This window comes from Gymnoscopelus microlampas, assembly GCF_963454915.1.
Source record: "Gymnoscopelus microlampas genome assembly, chromosome: 6".
Lineage (NCBI taxonomy): Eukaryota > Metazoa > Chordata > Actinopteri > Myctophiformes > Myctophidae > Gymnoscopelus > Gymnoscopelus microlampas.
Genome location: NC_139943.1, coordinates 56,120,641 through 56,136,356, shown reverse-complemented (window position 1 = coordinate 56,136,356; position 15,716 = coordinate 56,120,641). Strand labels below are relative to the sequence as shown.

Here is a 15,716-nt window from a genome sequence, read left to right as displayed (position 1 = left end):
ATCCCCCCCCCCCCCCCCCCCGCCCCACCCCCACTTCACATCTCATCGCCAAAAAACAGTCGATCAACAAGCTCACAATGCTTCACGTCGCTTTGATCTGCAATTTCTGCAGAGTATTCGCACCCCATAATTGGGGGCGCTGACGACCCATGTGGTTGATTAATTAATTAATTAATCAATTAATTCATTAGATAGGTAGTATAAAAAAACAACAAACGAGAGAACGGAACGGAACAGCACAATCAAAGAACCCACAAACGCACAATAAACAACAAGTTACACATACACTTTGTAGCTTCATCATCATCAATATCATCAACATCATCATCCTCATCATCATCATCAGCGTTAGCCCTGGTCACAGAGGGGAGGGGGGAGGGTGAAGGGGGCTACATGCTACCATCCAAAGTCCAAACTTTGTTCTTATGGGTTAGGTGATAAGTACAAAATTACATCAATAAGAAGTTATGATGAGCGCGGTCACCAAGCTACACAGCTGTGATTAATTCCATCAGATTACTGATCAGCACTCAGGTTATAAATTACCGCAGGTTATGGAGTATGAAAGTTGACTCATCAATAAGAACTTTTTTTTCGGATGTTCTGACGTTAGACGTCGGATGGTGGTAGCATGTAACCGTATCCACTTAAACCCTATACGGTTGACCAGAGTCCCTCAGGGCTCTCTACTAGTTTTCTGTTATTGCGGGGAAAGCATTCATTGGAAATTAGCCGCTCAACAAGCTCACAACGCGTCGCAGCGCAGAGATCGTCGATCTGCTATTTCCTGCGAAAGCTTTCTCCACAATAAGGACGTTGGGGTTTAAGTGGTTGAGGAGGGCCCCACCCCCACCCCCCCCTGGTGGTGGCTCAGTGGAACTGCATGTGTGGGAGGCAAACAGCTGGTCTGATCAGCAGGGTTAAAGATTATCTCTCAACTTTCACAGTGTGTTAGAGGGAGGGGAGGGGGGGGGGGGGCGGTGGGGGGGGCAGACTGAGGAGGAACTGGGTAAACTGGGTCAACTGGGAACGGACGATCAGAATAGAAGAAACCACGCCAACAATTAGAGAAAAAAACAACAACCAGAATCCTTAAAGTTCATAAAAAAAAATAAAAAATAGAACGTTGACAAAATGGCTGCCGCCGCCATCATCATCATCAGCATCACTCGTTCCCCACTGATTGGCTGGTTGGCTGGAAAGTGTTGTTGAATCTGATTGGACAAGGTGGGGCGGTGGTGCCGGGGTCCAGTTCGGGGGGGAGGTGCTTGGTTATAGGACGTAGGGGGGGGAAGTGGATGTGTTGATTGGCAGGTGTTTTTTGATTGGCGGCTGGTTTCAGGCGGTGCCCTGCAGCCTCAGGCTCCTCCTCTTCCTGTTGTAGTGCAGACGCAGGCCGCTCTGCCGCGCAAAGTTCATCATGTAGTTCTGTTTACGAGTGCTAGGGGGCGACAACACACAGTGTGACAGAGAGAGGAGGGGGAACGCTGGTTAGTGACATGTGAAAAACCCTGTATAAACCCAAACGCTACCAAGCACACACTCTCACCCATGCATGTGCACACACATACAAACCCACACACACACACACACACACTAGAGTTGCGACGGTTCAGTTAGCCCGTGGATTCGGTTTGTACCTCGGTTTTCAGGTCAGTTTCGTTTCAGTTTTTTCTTTTTCTTTCTTTTTTTAAAAGGAAAAAGAAGAAACAAAATACAATATTTGAAAAATTCTCTCTTATTTTGCTTATTAGCAAAAAAATATATAACGTTTTTTCATTCGGACGATAATCACGTCAAAGCAGTAGGCTTATCATTCTCATGCATTAATGAGCAGTGTTGCCATTTTCTTCTTGCCGAAAATAGACGATCTACAAGCTAACAATGTGTCGCGATGCTTGTAGATCGGCCATTTTTGCGAGTGACATTGCTGGATTTGTTCGCGGGGAGGGGGTTTCTACAGTGGCATGCATAGTAATGTCAATTTCGGCAGTAAGAAATGTGTGTAATTAATTACAAAACTGAAAAGCTGCAATTTACAAGTGAACCGTACGGTTCATTATTGAACCTTTGCACCCCTAATACACACACACACACACACACACACACACACACACACACACACACACACACACACTGGAGTAGAACCCTCCTACTGCTCAGGGAAATGGGAGCTAGCTAGCGATAGCATCACCATGCTAATCTGAATGGGAGCTAGCGATAGCATCACCATGCTAATCTACACAGCGGAACATGAAAGTCAATGGTGCTAACGGCTAGCGACACGTCTGCAATGACAGTACCACACCACAATGTCACAGGACCAGACGTAACACACACACACACACACACACACACACACACACACACACACACACACATACACACACACACACACACACACACACACACACACACACACACACACACATACACACACACTATGGGGGGTGAAGTCTCAAAATTCCTGCACTACAGTGCATTGAACAACATGCTCTCACTCCAAAAACGTACTGTAGTGACTTAGTGGGACAGATCTGACCAAAAGGCAAACGGTTGATGTGACCGGGGGGTCGCCTTCACGCCATTTGGCGCTGCCCCGGTCTGCGGAAGTTCCATTCTCAAACCCAAAAACAGTTTGAACGACAGAGGTGCGTCGTCTGAAGCGAGGCGCCGAGCAGAACGTTGCGAGGTCTGCATCAGCCGACTCAGGGCAGTTCCCTCCCCTAGTCAACATGTGACTTTTTGGGTACTCCCGAGACGTCAAATGTTCAAATCTATCCCAAGCCGTCACCCGGTTACCGTCTTGGGAGTGAGAATGCGTTGCATTGAATGTTAATGGCGCATGCTTTGTCGCCTGCACAAAACCGACGTTTGACATTTCATGTAATTTCCTCTTGAAGTTTAAATGGTCACACAATGCGCACGTGGTGTTGCGCATGCATTCCACTGCACTGGTATTCATGACGCACCCACATCACAGGATGCGTATGCGCGTCACTCATGCACAACAGCGCACAACAAAAATGTACTATGTTAATTAGGCAGGAACACACCTGTATGAAATTATGATACGATTCACCCCCATATGTACAGGCACGAAGACACACACACACACACACACACACACACACACACACACACACACACACACACACACACACACACACACACACACACACACACACACACACACACACACACACACACACAGACACATGCACACACACACACACGGGAACACACACAGGAACACTGCACTATTTGAGTGGAGTGAAGGGCGGAGCAGCCATTACTGGGACCAACAAAACGAAAACAAACAGACGTCACAAATCAACCACTTAAAGCCATCAAGTACAAGATCACAGATCACATGACTGTTATAGAAAGCACTCAGGACAGGTGCAAAGTACAGCATATTAAAGTATTAGCTTCAATATTTTTGAAATGTGTAAATTTGGGTGAATATCAGTCAATGTTTTGTGTCTAATGGCAGCGGGTTGAAGTGGTCACAGACAGGAAGTAAACTACAGGAAACACAGGGTCACAGACAGGAAGTAAACTACAGGAAACACAGGGTCACAGACAGGAAGTAAACTACAGGAAACACAAGGGTCACAGACAGGAAGTAAGCACAGGGTGCGTTCAGGTGAAGCGGTGGTAGATCACAGATCTTAGCCTGTTCATTGCCTCTTCCATCCAGCAGGGCGGAGCCAGTGAGCCAGGTGTGCAGACAGGGCAGACAGGGAGGAGCCTCTGAGAAGCGGGGCGGGGGCGGGAGGGGGTGTTTGTATGTGGGAGGGGGTGATGGAGGGAGTGGGGCTATGAAAGTGGGATGAGAGTGTGTGCGCGCATGTGTGTGTGTGTGTGTGTGTGTGTGTGTGTGTGTGTGTGTGTGTGTGTGTGTGTGTGTGTGTGTGTGTGTGTGTGTGTGTGTGTGTGTGTGTGGCATTTGTTTGGTTAAACTTTTGTTTTTTAAACAATGTAGATTATATAGGCGCACACACGATCCTGGACATGCCGCAGACATTTTCCGGATTGAACGTCATTGTGTGTGTTTGTGGTTGAGCGTGTGTGCATGCGTGCATGTGTGCATGTGTGTGTGTGTGTGTGTGTGTGTGTGTGTGCGCGCACGCTTGTGTTTGCATGGCCAGCTCCCCTGTCAACAGAAAGGGGGCAGTATGGAGTGTTTCCTGGATCATAGCATGTCGTCTGTGGACAGACATGACTGGACAGACAGACAGACAGGCAACATGAAGCCATGCAACAACGTGTGTGTGTGTGTGTGTGTGTGTGTGTGTGTGTGTGTGTGTGTGCGTGCGTGCGTACGTGCGTGCGTGCGTGCGTGCGTGCGTGCGTGCGTGCGTGCGTGCGTGCGTGCGTGCGTGCGCGTGCGTGTGCGTGTGCGCGTGTGTGTGTGTGTGTGTGTTGTTACTGTTGCCCTTCTGGCACCAACACCCCTAAACATTGGTTTTATTTGTGGATTGTCAGAGTGTTTGAGGTGAAATACATAACCGCTGGGGAAGACTTTCGCAGAAAATAGCAGATCTCGTTGTGAGCTTGTCAATCGGCTATTTTCAGAAAAAATATAGGGTTGAAGTGGTTACCCCAGCGGGCTACATGGGTTGCAGCACAGGGCCAAAGCCACTAGAGGGCTCCCAGGTGAGTGATTGTGGCATTTAGTTACATATTCCACAAATAAGCCTAGCAAAATAGATCGCCCATGAGAGACAAAATATGCTCTGACATAGTCTCTATATATATACAAGCATAGGGCTTAAAGCCTCACGATGTAACTTGTTTTTAATTAATAAAAGTGAATTTTGTCCAATCTGTAGGCAGTCTGTTAATACTATATAACATATACAAATGGGTGGTTGTATTTTGTCTCCCCGCTCTTCTAAACATTTAGATTGTGGCAAAGGTCATGTATCACTTAGACAAAGGATCTGACACAAATTTGCACCGAGCAAGCAGGCAATTAGCTCAATGCTAAAAATGTCAGCACTTGCGCAGGAAACCGGGTTCAAATCCGGGGTAGAAGAGGAAAGTTACATAGTGATGCTTTAAGTGGTCATTTAATGGTACCTGTGTTATTTTAATGCAGGCTAATACAAATGAGACAACACATAAGAATGGAATAAATGTGGAAAAACTTATTGGTTTGTGATCAGATTGATGCTAAAGGCACCAGGATGAATTAAACCTGGCTCTTCACAGAATAGATCTCCATAGTAACTGCCTTCAGGAAACTGGGTCATGGATAAACATATCCAGGATAACTAAGTTAATCTGGTTAGAATTCAGTGGTTCACAAACTTTTTTGTGTCAAGGATGTAAATGTATTTGGCCGTTGCAGACCCCAATCTGAAAATGGTTTGTGCCAGTGACCCCAATACAATATGTTTATTGTTAAAACATTATTTTTTGAAAATGGCCCATCTACAAGCTCACAACGCCATCAGCTATTTTCAAATAACCAAGTTATATTTAGGTTATATTTACTCATTTACCTGGGGACACCATGGAATCCTCTCACAGACCCCTGGGGTCCCCCTCTGCTACCTAGGTTTTGTGAAATGAGCCCCATATCTTCACTGGATGTTGCAGACTGGTTGCTTTCTGTTCAGCAGAAGAAAACCTTTTGACATATTCACCATTTACAGTATGTTTACTTGTTGCCGTTGCGTGTTAGATGTGTTGTCTAGCGAATTAGATTACTTTAAGGCCTCGTTTATTGGTTGTGACGTTTGTGCCCCTTGTGAGCTATGGGATTTCATGGGATGTTGTGTCTGAGCTATGGGATTGTATGGGATGTTGGGTCTGAGCTATGGGATAGTATGGGATGTTGTGTCTGGCTACTTGCATTATGAATAATGCAAGCATGTGGTGCATAGGAGGACCTATATAGGTGCTCATTTAAAGCACCATTTGACAACGATAGGTGGAAGATAGGTGCGAAATAGCATCTGTCTCAAGATCCACAAGAGACATTTTGGTGTCTCCCCTGGGACCCAAACATACAAAAACACATCATGAATTAACTACTTAAGCCCTATTCAATAGTGACAATAGCCGATCTACAAGCTTGGAATGAATTGTGCGCTTGTCGATTTTCTATTCTGTGCAGATTATTTTTTGTCTGCAATCTAAATAAGTGCATATTTTTTTTAACTTTCAACCCATAAAAATGGGTCTGCGACCCAAAAATGGGTCCGGATCCTTTGTTTGGGAAACAATATAGCACCTGTGTGTGTGTGTGTGTGTGTGTGTGTGTGTGTGTGTGTGTGTGTGTGTGTGTGTGTGTGTGTGTGTGTGTGTGTGTGTGTGTGTGTGTGTGTGTGTGTGCGCGCGTGTCTGTCTGTCTGTCTGTCTGTCTGTCTGTCTGTCTGTCTGTCTGTCTGTCTGTCTGTCTGTCTGTCTGTCTGTCTGTCTGTCTGTCTGAGTAGGCTATGTCATAAACAGCTGCAAGTGACTGTAACACAAAGCTGCAACTAATAACACAAATTTAAAGAGAGAGGGAGAGACTGATATAAAATAGCAGTGACTTTATTTTGTGTAGTGTGCAGATAGATATATGTGTGGATGTGATGAAGATGAGGAAGATGAGGAGGGGGGAAGTCTGGGTGGGGGGGGGGCGTGGTGAGGGGGCGTGGAGGGGGGGGGGCGGGGTTTGACTTACCTGACGCTATAGCCAATGAGAGAGCAGAATGCAGAAGAGAGCAGAGGTTAGACAGGAGGGGGGAGGGGCGAGGGGGGAAGGGGCGGAGCTGCTGTCACGAAGGAAGGTCTGAGGGGGCGGGGCTACCGGCCTGGGGGCGGAGCCATGACCAAAGAGAGAGAGAGAGAGAGGCGAGAGAGTGAGAGAGAGAGAGAGAGAGAGGAGAAATACAAGGAAGAGAGGTTTTTGCGAGTCAACAGAGTGAGATAAACAGAAGAGTAGAATAGAAAGATGGTGAGAATAAGGAAGAGAGATAAGGTAGAGTACATAAAAAGCAGAAAGGAGAGAATGAGGAGAGACATTATGCAACAAATATGGAGAGAGAGAGAGAGAGAGAGAGAGAGAGAGAGAGAGAGAGAGAGAGAGAGAGAGAGAGAGAGAGAGAGAGAGAGAGAGTGTTGCAGTTGTCCGTTGTTTGTCAAAGAAGAGAGGAGAGGAGGAGAAGGACAGGTAGAGCGAAGGAAGCAAGGAAGCAAGGAGGCAAGGAGGCAAGGAGGCAAGGAAGGAAGGAAGGTGGAGAAGGTGGAGGAGAGGATGCAGAGCGGAGAGGTAACGAGGTCAAACCAGGAAGTGATGTAAGGTCAAACCAGGAAGTGATGCAAGCAGCAGGAAAGAGGAGAAGGAACGAGTGATGAGGAAAAACGAGGAGTGAGAGGAAGTGAGACAGGTGTGAGAGGAAGTGAGACGAGTGAGAGGAGTGAGACAGGTGTGAGAGGAGGTGAGAGGAGTGAGACAGGTGTGTTGACAGAGAGACAAAAATAAAAAAGCACAGCCTGAAGGCTGTGACCTTCCCTGGTTCCCTGTGTGTGTGTGTGTGTGTGTGTGTGTGTGTGTGTGTGTGTGTGTGTGTGTGTGTGTGTGTGTGTGTGTGTGTGTGTGTGTGTGTGTTGCATCGGGTTCGAGCATGAACGAACATCCAGCAGCAACATGCAACAGAATGCACTGAAATGCTCTATGGAGTGCTATGTAAACATGTTGTTATGTAAACACTGTGTATTGTTATGTAAACAACATGTGTAGTGTTATGTAAACAACATGTATTGTTATGTAAACAACATGTGTAACAACATGTATTGTTATGTAAACAACATGTGTAACAACATGTATTGTTATGTACACAACATGTATTGTTGTGTAAACATCATGTATTGTTATGTAAACATCATGTATTGTTGTGTAAACAACATGTATTGTTATGTAACCATTGTATATTGTTATGTAAACGATATGTAAACAGTGCGTGTCGTTATGTAAACAACAATTGTTATGTAAACAACATGTATTGTTATGTAAACAACATGTATTGTTATATAAACAATATGTAGTGTTATGTAAACAACGTATTGTTATGTAAACAATATGTAGCACGCTGAACATTAATGCTTCATTTATTCGCCATCGCATCATGGCGTGGCTTGGCGACAAGATCAGTTCTTTTCGGCAAGCGACACCATCGTACGTGGAGCATAAATTGAGTTTAACCAACAGTGTCCTGTAAAAGAAGAACTCACATCTCCAATTTGACCATCTCTTATAGATGAATGGGTCGACTATACGTTTCGATTAATCTGGATACATTTAAACCATAAAATGATGGCAATGTTAATGCAATGGTAAATGCAATTTATCTAATCCATGAAATGATCACTTAAAGATATTATGTTTAATTGGATAATATGAAAACAAAGCTAAGCACTCACATTTTTGCATAAAACAAAGTTATTCCATAACATATATATATATATATATTTTTTTTTTCATCCATTAATTCATCAATATTTTGATGAGCTGTATATCCAACTGGAGTTGTGAGGTTTCTACGGGACACTGAGGCACTCTGGCAGTTTGACCACACAAGCAATTGGTTAACATTAAAGGTGCTATGTACACCTAACATTCAGCCACTAGGCGTCGCACTCCACTCCACTCCACATAACAACACCTCTGCTGCATAAGGTTTTAATTTCACTGCGTCACATTTATAAGGCAGTACTCATGCAGTTTGCATCGTTGAAATGCGACGGCTGCCTCCGAGCATCTCTAAAGGGGGAGGGGAAAAAAACTACCTCCCCCAATGTAAACATAATGTAAAGGTAAACAGAGCTTCCTGTCAGCTTACACATGTAAACAAAACATTCATTTTGGACCCAGCACATACATTTGTTTTTTCATAATCCTATTTTATTTTTATTTTGTTTTATTTATTTAATTATTATTTATCTGTTGGGGGGGGGGGGTGGCTAGCAGTGCTGTTGATGTATTTAATATTATTTTAAAATTTTAATAGTAGTAGTAGTATCATTGTTTTGTTCACATAAAAATCTTATCAATATCACCTTTAAGCGTCCATTCCTACACACTACTAACTACTAACTTGACTCCGTCAGATGGGGGCGGTATTGATTGTGAACATCGGGAACGACGAATGTGTGTCTTTTCCTCTTGTTGGGCGACATGTCATAAGACTGGCGATTTGGCGTCTGCGATGCCCCATGACACCACGACACAAAGACTAGCATGTTGATCTCGTTTTTATGTTCTCGCCCAATGCAATAAGTCCTATTGCGATAAATATCTCAGTGGTTCTCAAACTTTGTTGGCTCAAGTCACCCCTGTGAATAACTTTTTCATCCACGGCACCCCTGAACTACATTGTTACTTTATATAGCACCTTACATTTATGCCCACTTACGGTACATAAAAACGAAAGTCTTTCCCCCTAAAATACATTATGTCATGAGGAAAGCTTGAGATAATATCAGCTTTAATCAGGACAGATTGAACATAACTTGTTGCCCCCCAGCATCCCTATTCTGGGGGGAACATTTGCCACAAAATATCTTATCAACAAGCTCACAACTCGTTGTGAATTTGTAGATCTGCTATTTTTGGCAAAGAGATTTTGTGTAGATTGAAAAAGAGCGCATCAAGTACAGTGCAAGGGCCCAGCATTACCCTTTGAAATTGAGTATATATAGGAAGTGACAGTTCATATGAATGGCCTGTAGTTTCGATGTTTTACAGATTTTTTGACGAGCTTTAGACTTGATTTTCTTACCTTAGTAAACATTGTCATAAATACTATATGCTTCCAGGCGCTAGTTTAAAGTCTTCTTTCAATCATCATGATATGCGTTTTGGTAAATTATGGTCCCATTTATTTCAAAATTGACGATAAAGTAGGGTATGCTCTAGGAGGGGACTGGATGATTTGAATGACAAGCCACACAACCAATAGCATTCATTCCCCGCCCCCACTCTTGATTGACAAGCTACCCAACCGATAGCATTCATTTCCGGTTGCATTAGCTATGACGCGATATGACGCTATATAGAAAGATGGCGGATTTGAAATTCCTGAACAATCGGCTTCATTTACGTTCTGTAGAAACCAATGGCATCGCTTTGTCCATTCATTTTTACAGTCTATGGTACAGTGCAACTCAGGTCCGTTGTATTAAGTATAGAGAGGGTCTTAAGTGGTTAAACTGAAGTGATATTGATGAATTCCAAATATTATCAAAGCATCCTGCATTACCCCTGGACTTGCATTTGAGAAACCCTGTTTTAAAGCGAGTCTGGGGTCCGTTGGGAATTATAAGAGGGTTTGGTGTCCGAAGTGGGATAGGGTCTGGGGTCCGTTGGGTATTATAATGGTGGGTTTTGGTGTGGTGTCCGAGGTGGGATAGGGTCTGGGGGTCCGGTGGTACTCACAGAACGACTTCCACGTGGTCCAGCGCCCACTGGTCGTGTCCGGCTCCGTCGTGACGCGGCTGCCACCAGCGGAGCATCACGCCTTTAACCCTCGCCTCTCTGGAGAGAACCAGGGGAACACTGTCAACAAGCATGCTTCACTACGGCGTGTGTGCGTGCGTAAATGGTCTCCAAATCGCTTTGAAATGTGTTTCGTGCGTGCATGCGTGTGTATGTGTGTGCACTCACAGTGGTATGTTGTAGGAGACTCTCTGGGCCTTTATAAAGTCTTTGGGTTGGTGTTGTGCGATGACGTGCCAGGTGACGGCGTTGTTGACGCTGTACTGGAGCAGCACGGCGCGGTCCACCGTGTCCACACGCTCCAGAGCCACGTTGCAGCTGTCCGTCTGCGACACACTGCCGATCTGCAGCACGAACATGATCTTACTGCACACGCGGACACGCACACGCACACACACACACACACACACACACACACACACACACACACACACACACACACATTGGTTTTAAACATTGGTTTTAAAAGAGCAATAAAGTGCTAATCTTGCAGCTCTATTTTGTGCTAGCTGGAGTTTGTTTATATGCCTTTTAGCATCAGAGGACCACACACTCGATATTTACCTATTAGCTCTAATCAGGTCCAGAGGCTTGGTGAGGGCCTGTCTCATCATGTATGTATGTATATACGTATCTGTATGTATATATTTACCTAGCTCTAATCAGGTCCAGAGGCTTGGTGAGGGCCTGTCTCAACCTGCATCCGTTGAAGTACAGTGAGTCTCCGTGGGCGTGGGGAGACAGCTGGCCACACCCACTGCCGACGCCCCCTCCCTGGATGAGCTGCCAGCTGTCCTGCGACACGCCTCCCGACTCAAAGTTGTCCTTGATGGAGCTGGCAAGGTCACTGGAGGTCAACGAGCAGTCCTCCCCTAACACACGCACACGCACAATGGTTCCATTTGTACACTCTCAGAGTTACCTGTTCTCTCTCAGAGTTTCCTGTAAGGGGCCATTTGGAAGCCCATGAGGGTCCCAGGACCCCAACTGTAGACCCAATGGTGTGTCCAGTGGGCCAACATGCACAATATCAGCACCCTGACTCTGTTTGACCAGAATGGAACAGAGCCTTCATTAGTATCATTGGTAACACCTGTGAATGTCTTCACAATATGGCTGCTGTGAATAGAGCCTATAGTCCATATTCACACGGCGGCCATTTTGGAATTTAACATTGCGTTGCTGTGGCAACTGGGGTGGCAACTGGAGTGCATTTAATTGACTTAATGGCAATATGGCTGCCGTGTGAATATGGTCTATTGCAGTCGCCGTGCCGCGCTGTTGTGATGAAAAGAGCTGAGCCGGAATGCAAAGCTCTCGGTATACCGAGCATTCTATGTTCCTACTGTAACACTTGCTCATAAGGTACCCGTAATTAACGCTTAAGTGTTGATTAAGCATTAATTCATCATGAATTCCTTGTAAGTTATCATGAATTAACATCATTTGTTAATCATTAGTTAAGCAAAGTTACTTAATACATGAATTAATGATGATTTACTAGGAATTCATGATGAATAAATGCTTAATTAACACTTAAATAATGTATTAGGTAATCATAAATTAAGCGTTAATTACGGGTACCTCATGAGCAAGTGTTACCGTTCCTTCTCTAATCATGAAGTGTGGGTCATGACCGGAATAATGAGATTGTGAATACAAGCGGCCAAAATTAGTTTTCTTAGACGGGTGGCTGGCCTCTCCCATAGAGATAGGGTGAGAAGTACAGTCACCCGGGTAGCAGGAGTATAACCACTGCTCCTTCACTTGGAAAGGAACCGGCTAAGGTGGTTCAGGCATCTAGTGCGGATGTCTCCTCAGCGTCTCCCTAGGGAGGTCCTCTCTGCACGTCCCACTTGGACGAGACCCCCTAGCAGACCAAGGACCAGATGGTTGGGGATTATATCTCCACACTGGCCTTGATATGTCTTGGGATCCCCCAGGAGGAAGTGGATAATGTCTGGAGCTCTCTGCTTGAACTGTTGTGCCTGCAACCCGACTCCAGATAAGCGGTTGAAGATGGATGGAGGGTGTGTTAGTAGAGATGTGTATTTGAATGTATAGGTTGTTTATTACCGTGGTGTCCCTCATCACAGATGCAGACCACGCCTCCAGTACAGTAGCCGTGTCCGCTGCAGAGTCCAGGACACGCCTCTCCGATGTAAACGTGGTCCACAGCCCAGCTGACACGCTCCCCTGCACCGTCAGCCTGCAGCCAGCGGAACTGGGTGGCGCTGTGGAGCACGACGGAGACAAAACATGAGTCCACATGGTGGCGCCGTGGAGCAGTGTTGCCAGGTTTGCTTATTATAAGCGATAACGTCACTTGTAAATACTGTTAGTTGCAGGTTGGGTTTTTGGGGCTTTTTTCTAAAGCGTAGTTGCTTATTTGGGCTCCCTATAGGGCATAGCAGTTGCGGCCACTTCCTGGTTCCACTGCAAAATACTCAATGCATTTTTCCCATTGACATTTCCAAAAATATTTATATCAATTATTTTAAGCCTAGAATCAAGCCATCCAGGGTCCTAGTGAATCATGACCATAAAACGTTTGATTCTGTGAAAAAACTTTTTTGAAAACGGCAAAACAAAGGGTATTTATTAAATATAGTACATCATATAATTAAATATAAAATAAAAAAAAATCTCAGAAAAAAATGTTTAATGGTCATGATTCACCAGGACCCTGGATGGCTTGATTCTAGGTTTAAATTAATTGATATAAATATTTTTGGAAATGTCAATGGGAAAAATGCATGCAATGAGTATTTTGAAGTGGAACCAGGAAGTGGCCGCAACTGCTATGCCCTATATACACCGGAAAATAGCCGATCTACCAGGTCAATTTAAATCTGGAACATTCTACAACGCAAATCTTGTACGTGGGTCACTGGCACAACATATTTTCAGATACATATACATTTGGGGGTCATTGAGATGAAAATGTTTGAGAAACACTGCATTAAACAATACAACTTGACCTGCCCCTAGTTGCTTATTTTGGGCTTGTTTTCATAGACCTGGTTGCTTGTTTCTCTCACAAAATCTGGCAATACTGCTGTGGAGCACAACTGGCGCTCTGGAGCACAACGCAATTAAAAAACAACGCAGTAGAGCTGATTTAATTTTTTTTTATATAATCAATTTTCATTTTTATAATCTAAATCCATTAAGGGCCGTAAACTGCGATGATATAACTACAAATTAACATCATTCCGAACTTCTGATGGGCGGTCTCGGAACCTTTTCTCAGAACTCGTTACCGAAAGCCTGTCCGAACAGGAACGTTTTTTGACGTCAGAAGGAGTATGTATTGGCTTTGGTTTGAAAAATGGTGAATAATTATTTTTTAACACAAATCCTCTCTTACAAAAAAATATTTAAGATGGGGGGTCATTTTGGGGGTCCTTGGCACGAAAAGGTTTGAGAACCACTGATTTAGAAGGCATTTGTAGAATCAGCCTCAGGTCTTAATGGGTTAACTGAGCCACACGGCTGCAAACAACGCAGTTCCACATTAGAGCAGCTAGGGGGTGCGGTGGTACCCTGAGGACACGTGGTCGGGCAGCGGGACCGTGACACGCGTCCAGGTGGACACGTTGACTGGACTGTAGATGGACGCCTCATGGAACTGGAAGGGAGAACAGCCCACGTTGTTCACACTGGAGGGAAGACACTCCGACTGGACCAGCTGCCACAAGTCTGACCTGAGGACAGAAAGAAGAATACGTATTTACCCCGATGATACAGTAATTAATACAATATGAGAACAATAATACAATAATCACAAAGACAGGAGAGGAGAGGAGAGGAGAGGAGAGGAGAGGAGAGGAGAGGAGAGGAGAGGAGAGGAGAGGAGGGGAGGGGAGGGGAGGGGAGGGGAGGGGAGGGGAGGGGAGGAGAGGACTCACCGGGCATCCTTCCTGTATTGCAGTTGAACAGAATGATGATCTTCACATAGATCTGCTTCACAGCCGACAACGATCTACAAGATCATCATCATCATCATCATCATCATCATCATCATCATCATCACAACAACAAGCTACAACACAAACACACACATGTAAAATTGAAAACACCTTAAATATTTCATTTATAAAATGCCTCCATTTTACCCGATGGTCCTGGCTAACGCCTGGAACGATAACATCTCTCACGCGAGTAACAATGGCGGATCGATCAAGCATACAAAATGAGTCGTTTTCCCCAGCGTAAAAAGTTTCGGAGTTATAGGGGTTTTAGAGAAGGAGATAGAACGGAAGCGGATGGGAGCCATGTTTTTTGACACGATGATCCATCTGGCCTATCCTTCTCAGAATCACCACGGGTGATCCCAGAGCTACTCCAGCCCCTCCCGTGTGGATAAAAAAAAAAAAAAAAAAAAGACACCAAACACGGTTCAGACCATGTTCGGCACGAAAGCGCTACTCTGTGAAAACACGGTTCAGACTGTGTTCGGCACCCAATGTGTTAATAAAGTATTCAATCAATCAAAATCAAAGGTCGATATTGATGAGCGATTAATGTTACTTCCTTACTTTGAACTGCAGGATGTATCCGGGCTGTACGATGAGCTCTCGCGTGGCCAGTATGTTGTGAGTCCGGTCCTGGTTCTTGTTGGGCCAGTACAGATGGAAGGAGGGGTTCCCACAAAACCCGGCCGTCCGCACCGCGTTGGGATAGAAACTCCAACTCTCCTCATGGGACACGCCCTCTAGAGGGGGCGAGAGACACAGACACCAACACACCCACAGAGAGAGAGAGAGAGAGAGAGAGAGAGAGAGAGAGAGAGAGAGAGAGAGAGAGAGAGAGACAGAGAGACAGACAGACAGACAGACAGACAGACAGACAGACAGACAGACAGACAGACAGACAGACAGACAGACAGGACAGACAGGGCAGACAGACAGAAATTTAAATGCAGTTACTGGTTTAATTATCAATGAACTTCGTATCTATCCTAACTAGGTACCAAGGTGAAAGAGGTTTGGTGTAGAGGGGGGAAAAGAGCAGACCAAGTACAGAGTCAAAGCTCAAGTAAGTTTACTAAGTATTGCGGGTTTAAGTTGTTAAATGTCTGGAAATACATATAGACGTGAATCCAACACACACTGATGAAATTTTAATATGCAACACCATTTTTTACAATATGTAAAATGACATGAAGTAGTCCCTACTTCATGTCTCTCTCTGCTAGGGGGTCCTTGGCCTGAAAAAC

At 44.9% G+C, this 15,716-nt stretch overlaps 1 protein-coding gene across 1 annotated transcript in view; it reads right to left on the bottom strand.

Moving 5' to 3' along the window:
* Positions 1-783: 783 nt before the first annotated feature.
* The window catches only part of reln (reelin), a gene marked incomplete at its 5' end in the record, with an annotated part of 178,783 nt that continues 163,850 nt past the window's right edge, over positions 784-15,716 (bottom strand). Inside the window, 8 exons of the mRNA XM_084060861.1 lie at positions 784-1,441; positions 10,436-10,534; positions 10,664-10,861; positions 11,148-11,367; positions 12,572-12,729; positions 14,041-14,202; positions 14,407-14,480; positions 15,037-15,212. Of these exons, the coding sequence (XP_083916987.1) occupies positions 1,339-1,441; positions 10,436-10,534; positions 10,664-10,861; positions 11,148-11,367; positions 12,572-12,729; positions 14,041-14,202; positions 14,407-14,480; positions 15,037-15,212 (1,190 nt within the window). The 3' untranslated portion in view covers positions 784-1,338. The remainder of the gene's footprint in view (positions 1,442-10,435; positions 10,535-10,663; positions 10,862-11,147; positions 11,368-12,571; positions 12,730-14,040; positions 14,203-14,406; positions 14,481-15,036; positions 15,213-15,716) is intronic.